The sequence below is a fragment of the Daucus carota genome, chromosome 4 (genome assembly GCF_001625215.2).
Source record: "Daucus carota subsp. sativus chromosome 4, DH1 v3.0, whole genome shotgun sequence".
NCBI classification, from domain to species: domain Eukaryota; kingdom Viridiplantae; phylum Streptophyta; class Magnoliopsida; order Apiales; family Apiaceae; genus Daucus; species Daucus carota.
Genome location: NC_030384.2, coordinates 48,117,411 through 48,143,331, shown reverse-complemented (window position 1 = coordinate 48,143,331; position 25,921 = coordinate 48,117,411). Strand labels below are relative to the sequence as shown.

The following is a 25,921-nucleotide window of genomic DNA, read 5'->3' as shown; positions in this document are numbered from 1 at the left end:
ATTTTATAATAAAAAATTTCTGATGAACTTACTAGTGTCCCTTGTAATTTTGGAAATCTTTTAAAAAAATTGAAATTTTGTGAAAGATACATTTTTCTTTAAAAAGTATAGTTCATGCAAACAAATTCTCCATAATTATTCAACTAGTACCGAAAAAGTTGATTATACTACTATGATATTGGACAAAAATAAGAAATAATTTTCTAAAATCTTGAGATATCATATTAGAATTTTAAATATTATAAAATTGATGATGTTTAGAAAAAAAGATTTTTTTTAATTTTATAATAGTGAATTCTGATGGTTTTACTAGTGTATTTTACAATGTTGGAAATCTCTCAAAAGCCTACAAGATTTTAACAAAAGATGTGTTAAAATCCTTCAAAACTCAATTGTTGGCTTTCATTATTACAATTTAAAATATTGATGTCTCAAATTTAAAATATTAATGTCTCAAATTCTGAATTATTACCTTCCATCACATTCAGATCATTCCATTTGGATAGAGCGTTTGACTGAATTGGATTGCTTAAAATTTGAAGACGTGTAAAACATTTTACTTTCCCGCAGTGTATTAAAAATTTCCAATTTAATTGATTACTTTTTGTATAATATTACAGATCAATTTAGTTTTTGAAATCCGATTTATTTTTACAATTTTTTTAATCAAAAAATATATAATAATTTATTAAAAATAAAATACTATATCATTTTAAATACGAGCAATTATAGAATTTATGATATAGTAAATATATTTTTCAATAAATAACTAATATAATGATAACTAAATATTAAAAAAAATTAATAAAAACTTATTTGATTTTCACCCGATTAATTCTCGATTACGATTAATCCTAAATTAGTAACTTAACCGATTACATCTCCCAATTTCTATAACACCGCTTTCATGATATTAAATGACTATTTTAAAATAATATAATTATCATTTCAAATTATTATGAAAATAACATACATTATTTTAGTAACATAATAGATGATATGAAATTTTGCCTCTTTAGATGTTGATTTTGGCTAAAATTAGAGATATCAATGTCTTAAAATTGAAATTCTTTTACATGTCTCTATAAATTTTATTTATAATCAGTATTAATTATTTTTAGTTAAAAATTCTAAAAGTTGGAGATGCCGTTGGGGGTGAAGAAAAGTTGAGCCAGTGCCCAGTAGGAGTAACAGTTTTTCAAAAGTTCAAGTAGCAGGAAACATCAACACATGCCACAAGACAAACCTCTTATCTAAGCTAAAATTTAAGACCAAACTAAACTGTCTGTAAACGCATTCTGCATAAAAAGAGAGCTCTTGCCTGGTAATCAAAACAGAAAAGCAATCATAATTCCAATTTTAAGAAACAAACAATATTCAGAGAGGACAAGAAGTTCTTGTTAAATATACAGAAGCCCGCAAACGGCAACAATACATTACAGAAATTACTAAACCAGAGAAGCAACAATATTGCCATTAAGCTTCAGGCACTTTTGCATATAATTCCAAGTCCCTGAATTTCGTAGGAAGAATAACAAGGCCACCATACCTTTGCTGCAAATATATGACTGCAACGAGCAAAAAACTTGCCAGTGGAATGATGGTATCCCAAGCGGCAGAATAAAAATCTGCACTAGGATTTGCGTACACATAGTTGTTGACATAAAGGTGGTAGGCATGAGGAACTGAATGAACCAATGTCGTTCCTAGGATAAACGGCATAGACAGAGCACTTTGCCTTGACATCTGGAATAAATTGAGAATTACTTGGGGAAAGAGAAAGCCATCAAGTATCAGGGTAGCATATGATCTCAAATATCCCCAGAGAGTATATTGTTGGTACTGAACTCGTGAATAGTTAAGTGCACGCGATGACTTGCTATAGTTAAACTTCTCCCATTTCAAAAGATATGCATCCATCCCACCAACTATGTATATTGGCAACAAAACTAGTAAAGTCTTTATCTCAGCAACTGATATGTCCGGATCAGTACTCTGGCCAGCATGTCGTGCAGTCCAGGCTAATTGAAGGAGACGGAATTGCATGATGAAGGCTACCATTGTAGCAACTCTTACAATCACCTCATTCACTTCTAGCCATTCAAATCTACCTAGCTTTATAGTTTGTGTATTTTGCGGTGCCATGGACAGTGCTTCAAAGTTTAGGACGAGAGGGATCAGGTGCCCCAATGCAAGTATCACAAGCATAACAAGTGACATATGAGGAACGGTACTAGGATACCTTTTCATATGGTAAAGCTGAAAACAAACAAGTATACATGCATTCATGTTACAGATCAAAACCATTGTGATCTCTAAATCAATCCTCCATAAGGATTGCCGTTCCTCAGAACTGGTGGAGGCGGATGATGTCATGTTCAACTGCTCAAAGAAATGCGGGTCACTTTGATTCCTTGTGCTTTGTATGCTACCCTTCATAAAACCACCTTTAGCCCTGGTTGATCCGGGGAAGTGGAAATGCAGGACTATATCACAGTCCTGAAAATTGCGAAAGGCCAGATTTCTACAGCCTGTCATACAAAGGGATCCTGTTCCAGAATCATAAACTCCTTCAGCAGATATAATTATATAACCGTGTGGTCTGAAGGATGTATGCAGTATAGAATGACGGCCAGATCCCGATTTGACACCACTCATTAATGAAATCCCCAATTTGTAACTAACATTCAATTGAACATTATCCGAAACAACATTTTCAAACTCCACTTCGGATTTTACATTTTCTCCATTACCTCCCTGTCTTGAGTTTGTTCTAAAAACAGAATAATCCAGATACGATTTATTGCCTATGAAGATCGGTTTTGCAGAACCCCCACCAATATACTCTGAGTCTTGCAAAGACATGTCAAACCTCATATCATAGAACTCTCCACTTGGGTATCTCTCTCCCCTTGTAAGAGCCTTCGTTGGGCATAGCTTATTTACCTTCTCAATTTCAGTGTATTCATACTTAAAACCAGGCACTTTTATGAATCCAACAGAATTCCTGAAATTGATCGGGTCGAAGTACCCTACATCTTGTGCAGTCTTATTTGTCCAAATCCGTCCCACAACTTTGTCCCTGGTTTTAATTGACCATACTGAAGGGTAATACAGGCTTAACCGAAATGAACAATCCCCAAGATGAGCATCTCCGGAAGAACTGGAACTTGAAGTCCTGCAAGCAACGATGACTAGAGAATTCGTTTTCTCATCCCACAATCCTTCCCCAACTAATGTTGTGTTGGGATCCAACATATCATACCTCTCATCATAGCCCGGGGTCGGAAGGCGTACCAAAATGCGCATCATCTTTCTGTATTCATTGCATTGAATGATATACAAGGAAACATAACCAGGCGAATATTTATCTACTCCGTCAAGCAGAGAACATTTCCTTAAAGAACTGTTGCAACTGCGCGCATACTCCAGAGAAAAATCAGAGAGATGCATTTTGTTGAAAAACGAACATATCTTTCCAAGTTTTGAACCAGGAACTGAACTTTCAGCATTATGAAATACATAGTATTCTTTCACAGTTTCCTCAGATATTAACTTATACTCATACCAAGTTACTTCAGGAACAGAATATACTGAAATCGGATTAAAGTAACTATCATCATTCAAATGACTCAAGCTTTCGAATTCCCCAGTTACAAAACTGTTAGAATATGTTGAACTCATAGAAAAATTTATCTTAAACATAGCTTCAAGAGTGATATGCTCACCTTTACTTGAGTACCAAGGAGCAGATCCCACTAAGCAGCCTTTCCCAGAAGACTCTGACCAGAATCCATGTATCAAGAATATCAACCGTTCAAACCTCCTAGGACGTCGAGATGATCTTCCCTGAGTTGAAGTGCTCACAAAATCATAAGTATCATCAATATAATTATAAACCCGTATTCTCAACTCAGCATCAATCTTGTAAACACCTTTAAGATCTGTTTCATAGATACGTCCTACTGAGCGAAAATTGAGAGAAGTTACAGAAGAATTCTGGCGGAAGATTCTTCGACCCTCTGGCACAAAAGAATTTAAGGTATCCAGTTCAGAAAAGGTGACATTTGTATCATAAGTTGTTGGAGTTGCCTCAGGGACAACAGAAGCACAGTGTTTGGTGTAAGAGACTGATTTACTTGCTGAAATTGTGAACTTGTACAGAATCAACAAGACAAGAATATGAGGCCATGTAGATTGGCCAGAACTCAACATTATTTATAACAAAGCAGGATATTATGAAAATTTTCACCTTGAAGAGTGAATGTTTCAAGAACTGAAGTGTTTAGTTACAAATAGTTTGGCTTGCATGGATGTAACAGGTCAACTCATAGTCTTGTACCAGTTGCTTGGGCGAGGCAGCTGGCATGCCAAGTTGTACCATATTTACTCGCTAAATGGAATCTTCCAATTATATTTTAGAGCCCATTGTATATTTTTTGGTGAAGAATTATTTTAATTACGTACCACGTTAATTTTGTCTCTATCTTGCCGTTCTCTAACAATCTTAGTTAAAATTGAATAAATTTTATCACAAAATAAAAATTAAAGGCAATATAGAAGATATTCTTCTCTTCGATCAAGTCTAAAAAATTTAACATAGTTATAATCAGTGGCGGAGCCACGTTGGGCCTAGGACCTGCCTGGGCCCCCGACATTTCTATAAATACATGTTATATAATCTATAATCACATGTTTTATGTAGATCAAGTGGTAGAAGATGGGGTGTAGCAATCCAAAGACCAATGTTCAATTCTCTGTGAAGCCATTTTTTTAACTTTTTTTTAACCTTTTTCCAGCATATTCCGGCCTTTATTATGGGTAAAAATGGCCCTCTCTGATTATAAACTCTGGTTCCGCCACTGGTTATAATTGTCGAAGTTATGGACGTGGCCGTGTTACAAAATTCAACATTATCTATTATCAAAATAAAATAATATATCTTATTCATAGTGACTTAAAACAATATAACACTTTTTAGTTTTTTTTATTTATATAATATGTAATTTTTTTTATATAAAAAGTCGTCTGATCCAACTGCCAACGCAACCTGGAAGTATTCCCTTGTGGCCTGGGAACAAGCAGTTGATAGTTTCTGTTGACTTCAGTTTAGTGCTCGGTTTGTGACAAAATATATAAATAAATGAAATGAGTTTTGTAATGAAAAGTGAAAAGTCAATTTAATATTAAAGTGTACCTATTTATGTTTTGACTAGATTTAGATTTAAATAATAAAACCAATAAAGTCTTTATCTTAACTGGTATGTCCGGTTGAGTACTCTAGCCAGCATGTCGTGCAGTCCAGGCTGATTGAAGGCTGATTTAGATTTCAAAAAAGTTATCCCATATTTAGAAAAATGTTTGTCACTTAAATTTTTTGGAGAATGATCTCTAATAATTTTTATACTATCTTTTTCGACCTTCTTGCTCAACCTTTGGCGCATCATTCTCAACAAGCCCAGTTTTAGCATTTTCAGTTGACTTTTAAAAATAAATCTGAAATAAATTTAATATATTTTTGAATTTATTTGGTATCTCGAATATATTTATTTATTTATATTTTGAATAAAAAACCAGACCTATATAAAAGTGTGTGTGTATATAGTACACGGGAATACTTACTGGTGTCCCTGGCTGGGTGATAATCTATGCGGTCGTCTTACCTAAGAAGGCGAAATTGCATGACAAAGGCTACCATTGTAGCAACTCTTACAATCACCTCATTCACTTCTAACCATTCAGAACCACTGTGATCTCTAAATCAATCCTCCATAAGGATTGCCGTTCCTTATAACTAGGGAAAGCGGATGATGTCATGTTCTACTGCTCAAAGAAAAGCAGGCCACTTTGATTTCTTGTACTTGTATGCTACCCTAGATAAAACCACCATTAGTCCTGGTTGATTCGGAGAAGTGGAAATGCAGGAGAGCACTGACTCTGCTTTAAGTGGAAAACAAATACATATTACGGGAAGCAACCTATCTTGACTCGGACAGCCAAAAGACTAAAAGCTTATGCACTGTGCACCACAGAAACTATGAAATTCACTATAAAATCAATAGGTTTGTGTACCAAGGAAAGAAACCATACTATCTTTAAAGTAAGGAGATGGTGAACTAATAGAAAAACATGAAGTTAGTTTCAAAAATTATGCCAAAACGCCTTTAACAAAAACAGATCAATAGAGGTCAATGATTTACCAACATGGTCCAGCGTTGTCGCCAAGTTTGCACGTTCCCATGTTCTCTGTATACTCAATAGTAGCAATATCATCATAACGTTTAAAGTCTTCAAAATTTTGTGTTCCTTCAACACCACAACTATTAACTTCACCAAGCTTCTTTTCCAGATGGACATGCCAGTAGTTTTTTATGTCATTATCCGTCCTACTAGGCACTTGTGCAACAATGGCATACCATCTGCACATACACGAAATTCAAATAAATTTTAAAGTGTCAAATCCGTTAACATAGATTTAAATAAAAAACAAGACATTTCAACAGATATCCTTAACTAATTTTGTTTTGGGTCCTGTTCCCTGACATGTGGTTGTCAGGGAACGGTTATTTGACACATGGTGCCACAGCCGTTGGATCATCGATCCAACGGCTGTGGCAAAAGAAAACATTTTTTCCTATCCGCGCTTAAAAACCGCGGACACTGTGTCTATCCGCGCTTTTTTGCGCGGACACTCCCCCTTTCCGCGGTAAAAAACCGCGGACATTCCAGAATGGTTTAAAACGCGCAAACGCATGTATATGATCAGTGACAGTTATATTCAAACACAAACACAAAAACTGCTATGGCACCCGATTTTACAAACCCTCTCACCCTCTCACAACTGCAAGAAAGCGATTACACAAACCTCCCAAGCTTCAAGAACACGATTCTTAAGGTGCGTGTATATATATCCTCGCGTGTATGTGTATATAAATTGTTTTTTTCCGGATTGTATGTATGTATTGCAATCGAGAATATGTGTAATTGATTGGATTGGATTGGATTGGATGTAGTGATTATGTGTAATTGATTGTTGGGTATTGATTTGATAAATGCATTGTTATGGATGATGTGTAATTCATAGTATGCTAAGTGTTCGTGAAAATGCCTCAAAGTAAATTTTAGTTAGAATTGTTTGTTTTTAGTGCTAATTGTTGTTGGATATTGATAGTATGCTAAGTGTAGTTGATGGTATCTTCTGCTACCAATCGTAAATTATTGTTGGTTTGTGGTTTATTGATTGTTGGATTGGAATTTGTTAAGTGTAATTGATAGTATTCTAAGTGTAATTGATGGTATTTGTTAAGTGTAATTGATGGTATGCTAAGTGTATTGATAGTATGTTAAGTTTATAGATTGTAAATTGTCAATTCATGGTATGCTTCGGTTAGTAATTGATGGTATGCTAAGTGGATTGGTATTTGTGTTTCAGGATGGATGATATTTTGCCGGGTCCTGTTAGTGGAGCAGTTATCGTGGATAACTCGTACCATGTGAGTTCAGATGTTTGGAATGGAGTCGAGCGTGGTCCTTTGGAGTGTATGTCTAGTAACCGGTCCTTAAGGCATTGGGTTCTTTCAGACGCGCAGAGGGAGATTTTGCATATGGTTGGCTTTGGCGTGTTTGCCAACCCTAGGATTGTTCTTCAGAATGATACAAGGCTTGTTAGTGCATTAGTGGAGAGGTGGCGGCCCGAGACCAATACCTTCTTCATGAGGCAGGGGGAGATGACCGTCACTCTAGAGGATGTTGGCTACATACTAGGATTACCTGTTGTGGGGCGGCCACTAGTCGGAGATGGTATTGACGGTAACCAGTCATATTTCGAGAGGGCATGGTTTGAGGAGTTGACTGAGCAGCAGGTGAAGGATGGCTTTACTAGAGGAGGGGTGAGGCTGACTTGGTTGTTTGAGACCTATGGGAGTGCTGATCCAGGTCCTGATCCGAGGCGTATAGCTGTTCACACACAGGCCTATATGTTCTTCGTGGTAGGCTCTATCCTTTTTCCTACTAGTAGTAGGAATGTTGTCCATCCACGCTATATCAGGCATCTCCGCACATTGAGCCATGTGCGTACATGGTCGTGGGGATCAGCAGTCCTTTCATATCTGTACAGGGGTCTGACTACAGCTGCACAGAAGGGGTCAAAGAAGATCTCCTGCTGCGTCTGGTTGTTGATGTTGTGGAGTTACGAGAGGTTTGATATCGGGAGACCGATCCCGGATCCTAGCAGGGATAGTTACCCGGCAGCTGAGTTCTGGGCCAGGCCCGATGAGATTGTGTACATGGAGGAGCCGGTAGAGGAGGAGGTTGTTGAGGTCCAGGGTAAGGGGAAAAAGGGGAAGACGGGGAAGGAGACGGGGAAGGAGACGGGGAAGAAGGGGAAGACGGGGAAGGAGACGGGGATGGGGAAGGGTAAAGGGAAGGAGGAGTTGAAGGGGAAGGGGAGTAAGGGTAAGACGGGGAAGGGTCAGGAGGAGGAGGAGGGAAAGGGGAAGGGTAAGGGTAAGGGGAAGGGGAAGGGGAAGGGGAAGGGAAAGGAGGATGAGACTGTGGAGGAGGAGGATACCGAGGAGGGTTGGATTGTGGGCGGCAAGAGGAAACGGGGGAGGCGGGATAGTTCGGCGGCTCCTCATCATAGCTTGCCACATTACAAAGGCGAGTTTGATGGAGTTGCTGGCGATATAGTTAGTTGGATGCCCTATGCTCATTTTCACGAGATAGAGGAGGATTCAGACGGGGATCATGACATTTCTGCTGAGGATTGGGAGGCACATTTTGCTGGCCTAGCTAGGGTACCATTGCTCTGTTATGATATTGTGGAGTACCAGCATCCCGAGCGAGTGTTGAGACAGTTTGGACTGCCACAGGGCATCCCACCACCCCCAGTTTCGATGACAGACTACAGGCAGCCTAAGCTGCCATGGAATCCCATTGATTGGCGTGCCATATGGTTTGCGGAGATTGGTGACTGGTCCCGTTTCGTGGAGCATCCTGAGGTTGTAGTGGCTCACCGTTCTCACGCAGTGGATGACACCGGATACATGCATTGGTACACGGAGATTTCTCGATTGCGAGTCAGGAAGCCAGAGCCAGTGCCGCAGCCTAAGTACTCTACTCGGGAGTTGTTTGACAACTACCAGGCCTATCAGCTTGTAAGTTTATCTCCCATTTCATTTGTATTCAAGTTTATCTCCCATTTCATTTGTATTCAAGTTTGTCACTTTTTTGATTGCATATCATAAAACTATATGCAGATCCAGAAGGGTCTGGAATGCCTGCAGAGGATGGACTCTACCATACCGCCAGAGTATCATGACGAGTTCAGCAGGATTGCTCCTATATTTATTGAGCCGTACTGCCGATTCATGCAGACGGTTAGAGGCCCGGCATATACGCCCCCGGCGTTGGAGCATGTCCATCTCTCTCCTTTTGCCAAGAGGCCGTTAGTTGCAGACAGCTTCTCACACGATGTCGTTGATATGACTCAGCCGTCTCAACATATCTCTGCAGACCTTACGGAGCCTTCTTCTTCGAGGCCCAAGAAGATGACTGTTCGCCGCCCCGCGGAACATAAATGGCTGATCAGCAAAAGGTTGACACAGGAGAAGATGGATACTATCCGGAGAGACTGGGGATGGGGGAGGGGTATGACAGTGGGTCTCGAGGGTGGTATAAGACATGATCTTATGTTCACGCTTGCCCCTATCTCAATGCAGAGTCTGGCCCCCGGTGGATGGTTAGATGATCGGATCATCTACACATACATGGTACAATTTCTGTTCATGTTGTCTCTGTATTTGTCTTTGTTCAATGTTGTACGTTCATTTATATTTGTATTTGTATAGTTCTGTTTAATTATGTATATATGATAATTTGATGCAGTGGTTGTTACGTGATCGGGAGGAAGCAATTGCTGCAGAGGGCATCCACCCCAGGGAGCCTACGTACTACTTCATGGATCCCTTCTTCATCCCGTTGGCCATGGAAGTGGACTACAAAAATATGACGGAGAGGGTGAAGCACTTTTATTTGAAGTGGGGAAGCTGTGGGGTTGGTCCAGCAATCAACCAGGTGGACTACATATTTGTTCCCACAAATGTCAATGACAATCACTGGATTCTCATGGTCTTTGCTGTGAAGAAGTGGGCTATCATGGTTCTCGATCCTTATAACGATAAGTCTGAATATCCAGACGAAGAAGAAGCAATGGTACTAAATCCTTCACTCCTCTTCTACTAATATACAGGATGGTTTTGTTCTGATGTTTGTTTTCATGTTTTTGTTGTTTGTAGGTCGGTGTACTTGGAGGGATGCTTCGTTTTCTTGCCAAGGGTCAAAAGTTCCCGCAAGAGGACCCTCTAGTTCATGTTTGGGATGAGATGCCGAAGCAGCAAAATCATTTTGATTGCGGGGTCTTCGTCTGCAAGTACATGGACTACACATTGCAAGGTTATGACCTCTCCACCTTGACGTGGGATACTTCGGATGTTGACCTATTCCGCTATAGGATTGCAAAAGAGCTTCAGAAAGGGAGAGCGAGGCGAATCCCTAGTCATCTTATGCGGCAAAGGCTAGAAGGAGCCAAGGAATAGGACATTTTCGTAGTTTATGACATTTTCTTAGTCTCGTAGTTTATGACATTTTCTTAGTCTCGTAGTTTATGACATTTTCGTAGTTTATGACATTTACGTTATATATATTCAAGTTGAACGATGTAGTTTACTTTATTTCAATCTCTATATATCTTGGTTGTTGATTATATCGGTCGTTTATCGACCGTGTCCACCCCCCGACCCCTTTCATTCAATTTTTGTTTATGTGTTTCTCGTTTGAGTTTCCCCCGCCCCTTTATTGCATATTGTTAGGAATGTCAATCTCTATCTTGTGATTAAATTTGAGAATTTTTGGAGTATGCTCATTTTTTGGATGTTTGAGAATTTTTGACGTTTTGGGGCATATTTGAAGGCTTCGAAAAATTTGGTCAAATTTTTCTTTGGGAGATTGTTGTTGGAATGCTGTTTATTCAGGTTTGTATGTAATTTGAACTGTTTGACACTGTTGAAAACAGGTGGGAATGTGCAGAAACAGACTGCACATTCAACCTGTCACCACTGGAGTATCCGCGCTAAAAAACCGCGGATGGACTGGAGTGTCCGCGGTTATTTACCGCGGATATTCCAGTGGGAATATTTTTTTTTTCAGCTCCTCTTATTGTCTTTCATGCTCATATATACTCTTCTAGGACCCCTTAACCACATTATGACTTTTAAAAGTTCATACAATAAGTTTTCATTACCTATTGCCATTTGTTTGGAAAATGACCACTTTGAACAATTTTGTGAACTTTGCATGCATATTGCCGCGAATATACACGTTCAAAAATCATAAATAAATTACAATAGACTAGAAACACCATAATTGAAGTAATGACAAAACCTCGTACCATTTTGACAATGTTAGCACTAACAAAGAAATTACTACATAATATTGTCATTTCAATGTCAATAATACATCGAACGGTGTCTATTTTGTTGCGATTACACAAAAATACATATAAAACCTGAAATCAACATTAATCCGGTACGGGGAAGCTAACTAACTAAACACTGCTAAAATGTTGGAGAAGCCTCCCGATAGTCGGTGTGTGGAATGCCCGGGCGTCGCATCGGCTCTAATGAAGCATGCCACCCAATACAGCACAACAACACAACCTTCACGGAGCACACCTTCGGTCACATTGGCATGCGTATTATGATCATTCCATAGTGTGACATGAATGCTATTAGACCCATCGTAGAGACGAAATTTGCTCCATGGTTCTTTGCGCGTTATCCATTTTCCCGTATCATCACCACGAAGGTTGGACACCCACCCCTTGACATATTCAATTCGCATTTGGTCACGCGTGCAACCCGGGCGAGGCCTCAACTTCATAATGTCGGCTATCCTATCACACGTCACAATATCACCACCATCCCACAACGATACTTTGTTTGGCCCGTCGGGATAGTCCTTACCCAAGTTCAAAATAGGTAGAAAATATGGGGTCAAGTTATAAGCCACCCTTTCGAACATGTTATCGCTTGCACACCACTGACAAGCTTCGGTCCAATTTCTTGACCGGTAGGCCGCTTCCTCAGGCGGGTACAACTCGGTGTCTTCTTCCTCCAATTGGGGAGGTGGTTCGTGCATCTGTGCCAATTCGTCTAGCTCATGAATTGCTTCCTCCAAGAAGCTAAAACTAGGTGAATCACACATTTCTTCCGAGTGGGATGGTGGTTCGTACATTTCTGCAAGTTCGTCGAGCTCACGAATCGCGTCCTCCAAGAAGCTAAAAGTAGGTGAATCACACATTTCTTCCGAGTCCGAGATTGAGTTGCTGACGTGTGACACTGACTCATCATCCGAACCGACGGCCATTTCACCTACAAATCCAACAAAGAACAAGTTAGTTACACCAACTCATACGAAGGACAAATAAACCACAAGTAAAACATAAAAGAAATTTTTCTAAAATGTGAATTACAATTGGCCAGTTTGAGCTTTTCTTAAATCATCTTCTTTTTTTTTGGGACACGTCCTAACATCATGTCCCAACATATTGCAATATCGGCATTTTCTTTTTGTTTTTGTAAGTTCCTCAACGGGGCTTTTAAAGCGGTGCTCTTTTTTCCGTCCCTTTGTTTTCGACACCAAGGGGTCAAGGATACTCTCATGCAATTTCTCACCACCTTCTTGAGTTGTTTTTGGATTTAATTCACCTCCTTCATTTTCGACCCCGTCAACGGGCATGCTCTCAAGTATTTCTGTTTCCCGATTAATAACCCCAATGGCATACTCATACCGCTCTTTCGATGCCATGCAACTATGACTAAACGCCATGGTAAGTAATGTCATGTGGTTGAATCTTTCCGTGGGAGTCATTTCATGAGATGGTGATTGAAATTCGGACGTGTGATATGGCAACTTGCCATCAACTCTATTGGCGTCCCTTGTCCAACGCCGTTTGACAAAATGTTCCGGTAGTTCCGCCACACACCTCTTCGTCAAGACGGCAATAATGTGACGGCATGGTATGCCAACATTGTCATACATTTTACAAATGCATGAACCCCATAATGACACCTTGTTGAATGATACAAGATACGTGTTTCTCTGAGAAGCACGCATCAACGGTCTATAACATTTGTAGAACGTGTCTTGAACATCTTCCAAGGACCGATCTCTATCTTTCTCCACAAAGTACTTAGATGATTCAACCAATTGTTCCTGAAATCTTCGAAACATTTCTTTCGTATAAATGGAAGCTGCGTGGTGCTCCAGAGCGGTTTTCATTTGCATGCAACGACTTCTATGAAACGTCACATAATCCTCGTCTTTCTCACGCATGAATTGCCTCTCCAAAGCTTTTTGTGCACCCTCTACAAAATCTTTCAAACCGGTGCAAGAACCAACATAGGCATCGAAATATGCATTCATTCCTTCACTTCTTGATGTGGTCTTTTGACCCGCAGAAAAAGTGTTTCTTGTGTAAGCCTCGACCCACTTATGCTTCAAAGCATATAACCCTTGAAGCCATGTATTGCCTTCCAAATTGTACTTCAAAACCAAAGCATTCCACCGATCTTCAAACACAACTTCAGTCAAAGAGTGATATATGCAATTGTTGAAATCAAATTTAAACCCTTCCTTCGAATAATATGTTGCAAGTTTCTCGGGGAATTTGTTGCTAATGTGCCATGAGCATAACAAATGTGATGTGTTCGGAAGTTGTGATTCAATAGCCGCGGCCATGGCTTGATCTTGATCGGTTATGATAACCAAGGGTATTTGCCTTCATTGCTTCTAGCCAAGTACTCAAAACCCACTCAAAAGTTGTCTTCAATTCATCCCGAACGAGTGCAAAACCAAAAAGTATTGATTGATAGTGATGGTTGACTCCGGTGAAAGGCACAAACGGCATAGCATACCTATTAGTTCGATATGTAGTGTCAAACGCAACCACATCACCGAAGTTTTTGTAGGCCATCAAAGAGCGGGGATCGACCCATACAAGACACTTCAATCTTTGTTCGTCATCGAGGAGAGTCTTGATGAAAAACTTACCGCCGCTCTCTTCTTGCAAACGGTACAACAAATCCAAACCGGCTTGAGCATCATTAACTCCCATGTTGTCCTTCCTAAAATCACGTACGACATTTCTTAAATTTTGGCTGTTAAAACCTACTTGTTCCGCTCCTCCGTGCATTTTACCAAATATATTCATTTGTTGTCTTGGTTGGACACCCGAAACATGTAAGCTCTTGATCAAATTTTTTTGTGCCGCGCTAACACGTTTCTCCCGTCTTATCAAACTCATCTTAGAAGGGGTAACAACTTGGTGATTGTGTTCTAATTCCAAACCGGTTATCTCCCAATGACTTGTTTTTTTCTTATTAACCAAGTACATTCTAACTTTGCAACCACTCCTAGGAAGCACATCTCTACGCCGTTTGCCCTTAACACTACCAAGACTACCAATCAAAATTTCATCGTCATCAACGGGGTTTTTCCCACGAGTTTCTCCCGCTAAATTACAAACATACAATCGACCATATATGGATTTATCTTTGGCACGCTTCTGTGTGTTTTGTATCTTAATTGCAAAACCATTCTTTAAAGCATACGCCCTAAACATATTCTCCCCGGCTTGTAAATTAGGAAATTGTTGATTCAAGTGGGGAATAATAATAGGGTCATCTCCATCAACATTATCCTCACCATGATCATGCAAATTACCACTACTTTCATGCATACTACCTATATCATCATACATTTTATCACTTTCATCAAATTCTTCACTAACTAACTCCTCATCATCACTATCAACAACTTCAACATACTTAATATTGTCTCTATCATGACCACATTCAACCTTATCATCATGTACATCAACATTCTTGGTTTTTTTCAAACTTTTTCTACCTTCAAATCTTGCAAACATTTTATCCATTATTGTACAAACAAAATCAACAAAACACTACTACAAATTAAGCTTACCCAAGACAAAGATGGAAGATGGATCAGATTCTTGCCTAAAAGATCAACAAAATCACCACTGCACTTTCCAAAACAAGATCAACACAAGTGAAGTTGATCACCTAGGTTATAAAGTGTGCGTGCAAAACATTCTGGAATGTCCGCGGTTTTTTACCGCGGAAAGGGTATGTGTCCGCGCAAAAAAGCGCGGATAGACACAGTGTCCGCGGTTTTTAAGCGCGGATAGGAAAAAATGTTTTCTTTTGCCACAGCCGTTGGATCATCGATCCAACGGCTGTGGCACCATGTGTCAAATAACCGTTCCCTGACAACCATATGTCAGGGAACAAGACCCTTTTGTTTTAACTATACTTTTGGAATAGTTACTACTTTTAGAGAAGTATTAAAATTTTGTTGGACATTTCTATTAGCGGCTTTGAGATTGTGTCATTACAAAGGCCAATACATTAATTATCCCATCAAAAGATCAAGACAAATGAGTAAATAAAAGAGCCGTTACCGGTTGTCATTGAGAGTTTGATGACGGATAATTATCTTATTTTCCTTGGGGGTAAAATTTCCCCGTTTGATATTAGGGCTGAGATGATTCACCCACCTTAATCTGTAGTTCTTACCATTCCTATGCAACCAGGTAAATTACAAACCTAGTCAGGATATATAACCAAATACAAACTCACCAAAAATTAATAGCACGGTATTGCCAAAAAAAAAGAAGAAAAAGTAGTACATATTTACCAGCAATTTTAGGAACGGCTATCTAATTGCATGTACCATGTTCTTAGACGTAAGACACCAACTTGCTATCTTCTTTAGAAGTCCATGTTCCTTTCTTTGTCTCTTTCATCCTCTCAACTGACCTCCTTATTTCTCTTTCACCTTCTCTTCGACTATATATATGCAAAATATATGAAAAAACTGCAGAAATGAGTTGGTATTTATAGATAAAAACCAACTATTTTACCTATTCTTAAAAAAAGTAATTGCCTCGGACCCATATATTATTTAATATTTACGAATTTTTATTCCTCCACCCCAGACACAAGGAAACAGTATTATCTCCAAATTATTTGATTTTTCAAGTACAAACCAAAGTTTTTTTCTTGTCAGGTGAACATATTCGAGAGGTACATTACTCATACAAGAATATATTCCAAAGAGAGGAATTTTTTTCATGTACAAGAATATATTCCATAGAAATTTCTTTCATTCAAGAACTACTCGAGTTTGTACACCTGACAAGAAAAAACTTTGTTTCATAATAGAAAATTCAATTAATTAGAATATAATATTGTTTTCATATGTCTGGGGTCAAGTAATAAAAATCCATAAAAATTAAATAATATTTGGGCCCGAGAGGGGAAAAAAACTTTACTCTTGTAAGAATAGGTTAAATAGTTGGTTTATATTTATAAATATCAACTCAAAACGCAACTCATTTCTACAATTTCTTCATCTCTTTTACATATATATAGTTGATGAGAAAGAGAAAGAGATATAATGAGGTGAGATGAGAGAAAGGAAGAGACAATGAATGGAGCATGGACTTTAGAAGAAGATAGCAAGTTAGTGACTTACGGCCAAGAACATGTTACATACATGCAATTAGACTGCCGTTCCTAATATTGCTCGTATATATGTACTTTTTTTTGCTATGATGTGCATGTGCTATTAAAATATGTCTCATTTTGGGTGTGTTTGTATTTGAATATATATATCCTGATTAGTTTTGTAACTTACCTGGGCATAAGAATGATAACACTGCAGATTGAGGTGGGTGAATTATCTTAGCCCTAATATCAAACGAGGATATTTTACCTCTGAGAAATATAAGATAATTATTAGTCATCAAACTATTAAACTCTCAATGACAACTGATAACGGCTCTTTTATTTACTCATTTGTCTTGATCTTTTAAATGGGACAATTAAAAGAAAAATGTATTGGCCTATGTGTTTAATGACACAATCTCAAAGCCGCTAATAAAAATGTCAAACATGATTTTAATACTTTTTTAAAAGTATTGCTATAAAAAAAATATTAGTTAAGGATTTCATTTGAAATGCTAATTTATGTAACCATGTTAATTACAAAACTAATTAGGTAAGTTACAAAACTAATAAGGATATATAACCTGATACATAAATTAATAGAATAGTTTAGCAAATAAAAGTTGCATATATACCAGCAATTTTAGGAAGGGTTCTCCAATTGCATGTACTATGTTCTTGGACATATAACACCAACTTGCTCTCGACTTCAGAAGTTCATGTTCCTTCCTTTATCTCTTTCATTCTGTCAATTAACCTCCTTATTTCTCTTTCAATTTCTTTTTGACTATATGTATGTAAAAGTTATAAAAAAACTGCAGAAATTAGTTGCATATTAAGTGCAGAAATTAGTTGCATATTAAGTTGGTATTTATAGAAATAAACCAACTATTTTACATATTCTTACAAAAGTAAAGATTTTTTTCCGTCGGGCCTAGATATTATTTAATTATAACAAATTTTTATTCTTGGCCAAGACACATGAAAACAATATTAAATTCAAATTAATTGATATTTCTAGTACAAACTTAAGTTTTTTCTTGTCGAGTGTACATACCCGAGGTACATTACTCGTACAAGAATATATTCCATAAAATGTACGCTTGACAAGAATAAACTTTGGTTTCTACTAGAAAAATCAATTAATTTGAATATAAATACTGTTTTCATGTAACTAGGGCCAACAAATAAAAATATGTAAATATTATATAAAATCTAGGCCCGAGGGAAAAAAAATCTTTACTTTTGTAAGAATATGTAAAATAGTTGGTTTATATCTATAAATACCAACTCAACATGCAATTCATTTCTGCAATTTTTTCATATCTCTTAAATATATATAGTCGAAAAGGAGAAAGAAAAATAAGGAGGTCAGTTGAGAGCAGAAGAGACAAAGAAAGGAGCGTGAACTCCTGAAAAAGATAGCAAGTTGGTGTCTTACGTCCAAGAACATGGTACATGCAATTCGACAAATGTTCCTAAAATTGCTAGTATATATGTACTTTTTCTTTGCTAAATTGTGTTATTAATTTATTTCTCATTTTTGGAGAATGTATTTGGTTATATATCCTCACTAGTTTTGTAATTTACCAGGGTTGCATATAGGAAGAGCTGCATATTGAGGTTGGTAAATCATCTTAGCCCTGCTATCAAACGGGGAAATTTTACCCCCGGGCCCCAGGAAGATAAGATAATTATCAATCATCAAACTCTCAATGGCAACTAGTCAGGACTCTTATATTTACTCATTTGTCTTGGTCTTTAAAATGGGACAATTAAAAGAATAATGTATTGGCCTATGTGTTTAATGACACAATATCAAAGCCCATGATAAAAATGTCAAACAAGATTTTAATACTTTTTTGAAAGTAATAACTTTTCTAAAAGTACTACTATAAGAAATATTAGTTAAGGATTTCAGTTGAAATGTTTTGTTCTTTATATAAATCTATGTTACTGTGTCAATGGATTTGACACTTTAAAATTTATATAAATTTCATGTATGTGCAGATAGGCTGCCATTACTGCACACCTGCCTGGTCATCCGGATAATGACAATAAAAACTACTAGCATGTGTCCAACTGAAGAAGAAGCTTGGTGAAGTTGAGAGTTGTGGTGGTGAAAGAACACATAATTTTAAAGATTATAAACATTATGAAGATGTTGACACTATTGGTGGATTAGACTATGCACATGTCTACTATGACAAGATTTATAAAAATGCAATAATAGGGATTTTAATAACTACTCAACAAAATAGTCAAGAGAAAACAATTGTTTTAACAAATGAAACAACGTGGAATTCGACACAAACTAATTGGGCAAATTACAAAATTAATAAGGATATATAACCAAATACAAACTCAACTAAAAAATAAATTAATAGTACAATCTAGCAAAAAAAAAACATGAATACCAGCAATTTTAGGAACAGCCGTCCACTTGCATGTACCATGTTCTTGGACGTTAAACACCAACTTGCTTTCGTCTTCAGAAGTCCACGTTCCTTTCTTTGTCTCTTCCATTCTGTTAACTGACCTCCTTATCTTTCTTTCAATTTCTGTTTGACTATATATATGTGTAAAAGATATGGAAAAAACTGTAGAAATGAGTTGAATATTGAGTTGGTATTTAGAGACATAAACAAACTATTTTACATATTCTTACAAACGTAAAGATTTTTTCCCCTCGGGCCCAGATATTATTTAATATTCACAGATTTTTATTCCTTGGTCCCAGACACATGAAAACAATATTATACTCAAATTAATTGATTTTTCTAGTATAAACCAAAAAAATTTCTTGAGGTGTACATACCTGAGAGGTACATTACTCGTACAAGAATATATTCCATATAATGTACGCTTGACAAGAAAAAACTTAGGCTTCTACTAGAAAAATCAATTAATTTGAATCTAATATTGTTTTCATGTGTCTGGGACCAAGGAATAATAATCTATATATATATATATCTCGACCCGAGGGAAAAAAATCCTTACTTTTGTAAGAATATGTAAAATAGTTGGTTTATATCTATAAATACCAACTCACTATGCAACTCATATATGGAGTTTGTTCATATCTCTTACATATATAGTCCAAAAGAAGGATAAAGAAAGATAGGGAGGTCAGCTGAGAGAATGGAAGAGAAAAAGAAAGGAGCATGCAATCCTGAAGAAGATAGCAAACCGGTGTCTTATGTCCAAGAACATGTTACATGCTATTGGACAGACGTTCCTAAAATTGTTGGTATATAGGTCCTTTGTTTTCGCCATACAGTGCTATTAATTTAATTCTCATTTTGGGTGAGTTTGTACTTGGTTATATATCTTGATTAATTTTGTAATTTACCTTGTATATGGTAAGAGCTGCAGATTGAGGTGGGTTAATCATCTTAGCCCTAATATCAAACGGGAAAATTTTACCCCCGAGGAAGATAAAATAATTATCAATCATCAAACTCTCAATGTCAACCGGTCACGGCTCTTTTATTTACTCATTTGTCTTGGCCTTTAAAATGGGAAAATTAAAAGAATAATGTATTGGTATGTGTTTCATGACACAATATCAAAGCCGATAATAAAAATGTCAAACAGGATTTAAATACTTTTTTAGAAGTAGTAACTTTTCTTAAAGTATTGCTATAAAAAAAATATTAGTTAAGGATTTCAGTTGAAATGTTTTGTTCTTTATTTAAATCTATGTTACCATGTCAATGGATTTGACAATTTAAAATTTATTTAAATTTCGTGTATGTGCCTTATTGCAAACCTGCCTGGTCATCCGGATAATGACATTAAAAACTACTGTATGTCCATTTGAAGAAGAAGCGTGGTGAAGTTAATAGTTGTGGTGCTGAAAGAACACATAATTTTGAAGACTATAAACATTATGACTATGTTGGCACTATCGGTGGATTAGACTAGGCAAAGGTCTACTATGACCAGATGTATAAAAATGCAATAATAGGGATTTTGATAACTACTCAACAAAATAGTCAAGAGAAAGCAATTGTTTTAACTAATGAAACAACATTGAATTCAATACAAACTAATTAGGCAAATTACAAAACTAAAAAGGATATATAAAAATAAGACATAAATTAATAGTACAATGTAGCAAAAAACAAAACATGAATACCAACAATTTTAGGAACAACCGTCCAATTGCATGTACCATGTTCTTGGACGTGAAACACCAACATGCTTTCGTCTTCAGAAATCCATGTTCCTTTGTCTCTTCCATCCATTCTGTTAACTGACCTCCTTATTTATTTCAATTTATATCTGACAATATATATCCGTAAAAGATACGAAAAAAAATGTAGAAATGAGTTGAATATTGAGTTGGTATTTAGAGACATAAACAAACTATTTTACATATTCTTACAAACGTAAAGATTTTTTCCCCTCGGGCCCAGATATTATTTAATATTTACAGATTATTATCCCTTGGTCCGAGACACATGATAACAATATTATATTCATTAATTGATTTTTCTAGTACAAACCAAAGTTTTTTTCTTGTCAGGTGTACATACTTGAGAGGTACATTACTCGTACAAGAATATATTCCATATAATGTACGCTTGACAAGAAAAAACTTTGGCTTCTACTTAAAAAATCAATTAATTTGAATGTAATATTGTTTTCATGTGTCTCGGACCAAGGGATAATAATCCGTATATATAAAATAATATCTCGACCCGAGAGGAAAAAATCCTTACTTTTGTAAGAAAATGTAAAATAGTTGGTTTATATCTATAAAAATCAACTCAATATGCAACTCATTTATGGAGTTTGTTCATATCTCTTACATATATATAATCTAAAAGAAGGAGAAAGAAAGATAGGGAGGTCAGCTGAGAGAATGGAAGAGATTAAGAAAGGAGCATGGATTTCTGAAGAAGATAGCAAGTTGGTGTTTATGTCCAAGAACATGGTACATGCTATTTGACAGACGTTCCTAAAATTGTTGGTATATAGGTCCTTTGTTTTCGCCATAAAGTGCTATTAATTTATTTCTCAGTTTGGGTGAGTTTGTACTTGGTTATATATCTTGATTAATTCTGTAATTTACCAGGTTGCATATGGTAAGAACTCAAATTGAGGTGGGTGAATTATCTTAGCCTTGATATCAAACGGGAAAGTTTACCCCACGAAGATAAAATAATTATCAATCATCAAACTCTAAATGGCAACCGGTAACTGCTCTTTTATTGACTCATTTGTCTTGGTCTTTTAAATGGGACAGTTAAAAGAATAATGTATTGGCCTATGTGTTTTATGACACAATCTCAAAGCCGCTAATAAAATGTTAAACACGATTTTAATACATTTTTAAAAGTTGTGAATACTCTAAAAGTATTGCTATAAAAAATATTAGTTAAAGATTTCAGTTCAATGTTACCATGTTAATGGATTTGACACTTTAAAATTTATTTAAATTTCGTGTACGTGCTGATGTGCACGGTGCCTCAGTTTGCTTAGGGTCCCAAAATCGTATACATATGATAAATAACTTTTTGTTCTTATTTTAGAATTTATTATTCATTTATAGTCATTGCCGGAAAATATTTTATAATATTTATAACAAATATTGTGTACTAGATATATCAATTTGAAAATAGAATTAAATCCCAATTTTATTTTATTTTGATTAATTAATTATTCTTATTATAAATACTTACAAAAAAGTTGAATAGCTAAATAATACGAATATAAAAAAAGCATAATGTATGTTAACATTACTGCATTTCCTCAAATCTAAACAAATGAAGCCTATGTGTAGCAAACTAAACGAGAACTCTATTTCCTAAATTATATCCAACACTCTCACTATGACAAGACTTAAATCCTCGACCTGTTGTCTGCACATTAGACATTACTACGATCATTATTCATTATATTTACACGATCACAAGAAAGTCAAAGGGTCAACCTAAACAACAAATATATAATAATTGAGGTGTAGAAATAGCAAGTGGGCCGGACCTGGATCATGGGCCTGCCGAGGATTTTAATGAGAGGCTTCATCTCGAAGCACGAGTAAGTTTATTTGGCGGGTAATCCCGACCACATGGCTCCTGAATCTATTACCTCATTGGAGATGAGCACCGGCGGCAACCGCCATCAGATTCTTGGTGAAACATAAAAGAGTAGGGATATGATATGACAATATCGAGAAAATGAATGTTACCCAATTAGAAACACACCTTCATCTTGTATCCATTCTCCAGGAATTTTAATTGTTCCAGATCTTCACCTTCATCTTGTATCCATTCTCCAGGAATTTTAATTGTTCCAGATCTTCATCTAGTTGCAGAGGGGTCGGCAGGAGCTCTGAATATAATTTGAGGAACTTTGTATCTAAACTTTGTACAAGATTAAAAACCTAGCATTACTGCATCAATACAGAGACTGCCTAGTAATACATAATAAGAATATTGAAGTACCTGAATTCCATGGTGAAGCATGTACGGAAATTTCGGAGTGTCTTTCCCTGACCTACATTCAAAAGCTAAATACATCCAGCAAGACGTTAAAGAACAAAAGGGTTAATCTGAAGTCAGAGTGCCAGGTGTAACATAGCAATTATACTGACTTGTTATAAGGAATCAATCCTCGTGACAATTAACTTGCATAACCACTGATAAGTGATATCCACCACACATTTCACACGATTCAGATCAAAAGCATCTTCGGGTGCTAAGGCTGTCACAGCAGTGCTAACAACTGCAGCAGGAGCAGCCTAAACAATATAATATAAACTGAAAGGTAAGCAACTTACGATGTGAAAAAGGGAGGAAAATAAGTTCATCCTGGTACTACTATTTTTGTACACCTTTAAACGACAACTTAATGTCAATACTCTACAATAATATTTAAATATTAAGCTGAACAAAAGAATGATCTATCTGATAGTTCATAAAAATGGAATAATTCTCAATATAGCAAATTAACCTGCAATGCTTTAACAATCCCATCAAGAATTTCAGGTTCAATGAGTGGTTCATCCCCTTGTACATTGACAACAACATCATACTTCTTTTTAAGTTTTTGAAGTGCTTCATTACATCACTCAGTACCTGGAACAGACAACAGTGCAAAATAATTACTAATATGCAACAGAAATTCTGAAACCAGTGGAAAATTACGATAATGGACTATCATTTACCATTTCGACAAGATTCGGATGTCATTATTACATATCAGCTTTTAAAGAAAGAACCGAGATTGCGTTTCAGTTTCACCATATCTGAAACACATTTATTCACAGTCCAAGGGTATAAGATTTAAACTCCAAAGCAATTAAGTAATAAACTCTAACAATCAAGCACAATTAGGCAGTGGAACAGAGGGTTAAGTACTCGAGTAAATAAGTTATACATACCTCAAGGCTTAGGAGTCTCAGGAGTAAATTGTTAATCACAATTCTGAATTATGATATATAAATATCACAGATTTTAACCTTCCACCTTCTATTTAAGACCTGAATTCAGGAACCCAGTTTACAACAATCAATTTTATGAATTGTAAAAACCCTAATCTTGAAAAGGAGAGAGGAGGGGGGGCAAAGAGGGATTTAAACAGCGAACTTAAAGAAATTAATTCATAACTTCTTACCGATTAACACTAATTTGTAATATCAACCGTGACTCTGCCGTGACTTGTTTGCAATCCTGTAAGTTGTATCGCCATTTTATTTTTTTAAGAGGAGGAGACACAAAAACACAGCGATTGAAATAATTCAAAATATATATATATATGTGATGTGATTTTGAGCTGCATTCAATTCGTATGAAGGAATATTCAATCGAGATTTTAAAGATATTTTGCTTTTTAATTGTTTTATATTTATTTTTATTGATCAAATTGACTAACTTTTGACCAAAAATTATCAGTCACTTTTTTATTATATTAAAAAACTGAACTTTACATCTTAGTGTAGATTAAAAATTATTTTCGATGACATATTTTTTTTTGTTTTTTCAGTTGATAAAATATTTATAAATTTCAGTCAAGTTTTAATCAATTTGACCAGCACAATAACAAAGGTGACAAGTAAAAAGGGACGGAGGTAGTATTAATTGAGATTGTTTGAAATTTATTAAAATCTTGAGATATTCAATTAAGATTTTATACCATGTGATGAAATATGGTGATATTCAATCAGAATATTAAATTATGTTTAAAAATCCGATGTTTCAATTGAATATTCAATTCAAATAAGACGTTATATTCAATTGAGATTTTAAAAGATTTTTTCATTCACAAATTTTGAAAGTATTAATTGTGATTATTTAAAATTTATTAAAATATTGAAATATTCAATTGAGATTTTATATCATGTGATGAAATCTGATGATATTCAATTAGAATATTAAATTATGTTCAAAAATTACAACAGTAAAATGGCAATAAATAAGAACAAGAAAGATATCTCCCGTACAAAGAGATATTCAACTCCTCCCCAAGGTATATTCAATTCAGATATATTATCAATAGTTATTTTAACTCCCTGAAAGAGAAAAAAAGTTATTTTAACCCAAAACTATATTAGATTCGAGATTTTAAAAGATTTTTTTCATTCATGAAATCTGAGAATATTTAATTAAATAGTTTAAAATCTTCGCATATTTAATTAAGATTTTATTTTATAAAATCTGGTGGTATTTAATCAGAAATTTAAATTATGTTTAAAATTAGATGGTATCCAATTAAGATTGTTTAAAATTCATTAAAATTTATAATATTTCAATGCTGATATTTTTTTTTTGAATTTATGATAAATTTTGTAAGATTTCTCAATATATTTTAAGTTTTTTTGAAATCCCACCAAAATTCATGAGATTTTAAAGTGTTGTACTTGAATTCTGAAGAATCTATATAAACTTATTGAATAGTACAAGATATTGTAGAATAATTGAAAATCACAATTAAATATCTCAAAATTTTAATAGATCCTAATTGAATATCCTCAGATTTGATGAATTAAAAAAAATCATTTAAAATCCAAATCGGATACACCCACTTAAAAAGTGATGTTTTTTCTTTTTTTGGATTTTATAGTAGAGAATTCCAATGGATTTATTAATATATGTTATAATTTTAGAAATCTCTAAAAAAACTTTAAGATTTTTATAAAATATATAATCAATATTTTGAACGATATATTTGCTTCACGTTATTCTCAAAATTATTTAACCAACATTAATTGATTAAATCCCGTGATATTAAACAAGGATGAGAAATAATTTTTTAAAATCTCGTGATATTGAATTAAAATTTTAAATATCATAAAAATTGATGATACTCAACAAAAGACGAAA

At 35.6% G+C, this 25,921-nt stretch overlaps 2 protein-coding genes across 9 annotated transcripts; both read right to left on the bottom strand.

Moving 5' to 3' along the window:
• Positions 1 to 1,325: 1,325 nt before the first annotated feature.
• LOC108217653 (uncharacterized) lies at positions 1,326 to 4,597 on the bottom strand. 2 transcript variants are annotated; one of them, XM_064091422.1, is made up of 2 exons: positions 3,729 to 4,597; positions 1,326 to 3,593 (listed from the first exon to the last, which is right to left on the bottom strand). In XM_064091422.1, exons 1-2 carry the CDS (start codon positions 4,213 to 4,215, stop codon positions 1,477 to 1,479), a joined length of 2,604 nt encoding a protein of 867 aa, XP_063947492.1. In that variant the 5' UTR covers positions 4,216 to 4,597; the 3' UTR covers positions 1,326 to 1,476. The 2 variants fall into 2 exon arrangements, with proteins under 2 accessions (XP_063947492.1, XP_017246000.2); XM_017390511.2 differs by having other exon boundaries at positions 1,326 to 3,849; positions 3,936 to 4,022.
• LOC135146730 (transcription factor WER-like) lies at positions 3,899 to 24,362 on the bottom strand. Of its 7 annotated transcripts, none has more exons than XM_064091424.1 (13): positions 24,216 to 24,362; positions 23,983 to 24,081; positions 23,767 to 23,847; positions 23,553 to 23,677; positions 23,045 to 23,340; positions 22,805 to 22,958; positions 22,584 to 22,681; positions 17,225 to 20,445; positions 16,780 to 16,859; positions 15,542 to 15,661; positions 6,201 to 6,419; positions 5,664 to 5,940; positions 3,899 to 4,022 (listed from the first exon to the last, which is right to left on the bottom strand). In XM_064091424.1, exons 9-12 carry the CDS (start codon positions 16,785 to 16,787, stop codon positions 5,874 to 5,876), a joined length of 414 nt encoding a protein of 137 aa, XP_063947494.1. In that variant the 5' UTR covers positions 16,788 to 16,859; positions 17,225 to 20,445; positions 22,584 to 22,681; positions 22,805 to 22,958; positions 23,045 to 23,340; positions 23,553 to 23,677; positions 23,767 to 23,847; positions 23,983 to 24,081; positions 24,216 to 24,362; the 3' UTR covers positions 3,899 to 4,022; positions 5,664 to 5,873. The 7 variants fall into 7 exon arrangements, 4 of the variants coding, with proteins under 4 accessions (XP_063947494.1, XP_063947496.1, XP_063947497.1 ...); XM_064091426.1 differs by having other exon boundaries at positions 5,664 to 5,873; XM_064091427.1 differs by having other exon boundaries at positions 5,664 to 5,937; positions 24,216 to 24,360.
• Positions 24,363 to 25,921: the final 1,559 nt, after the last annotated feature.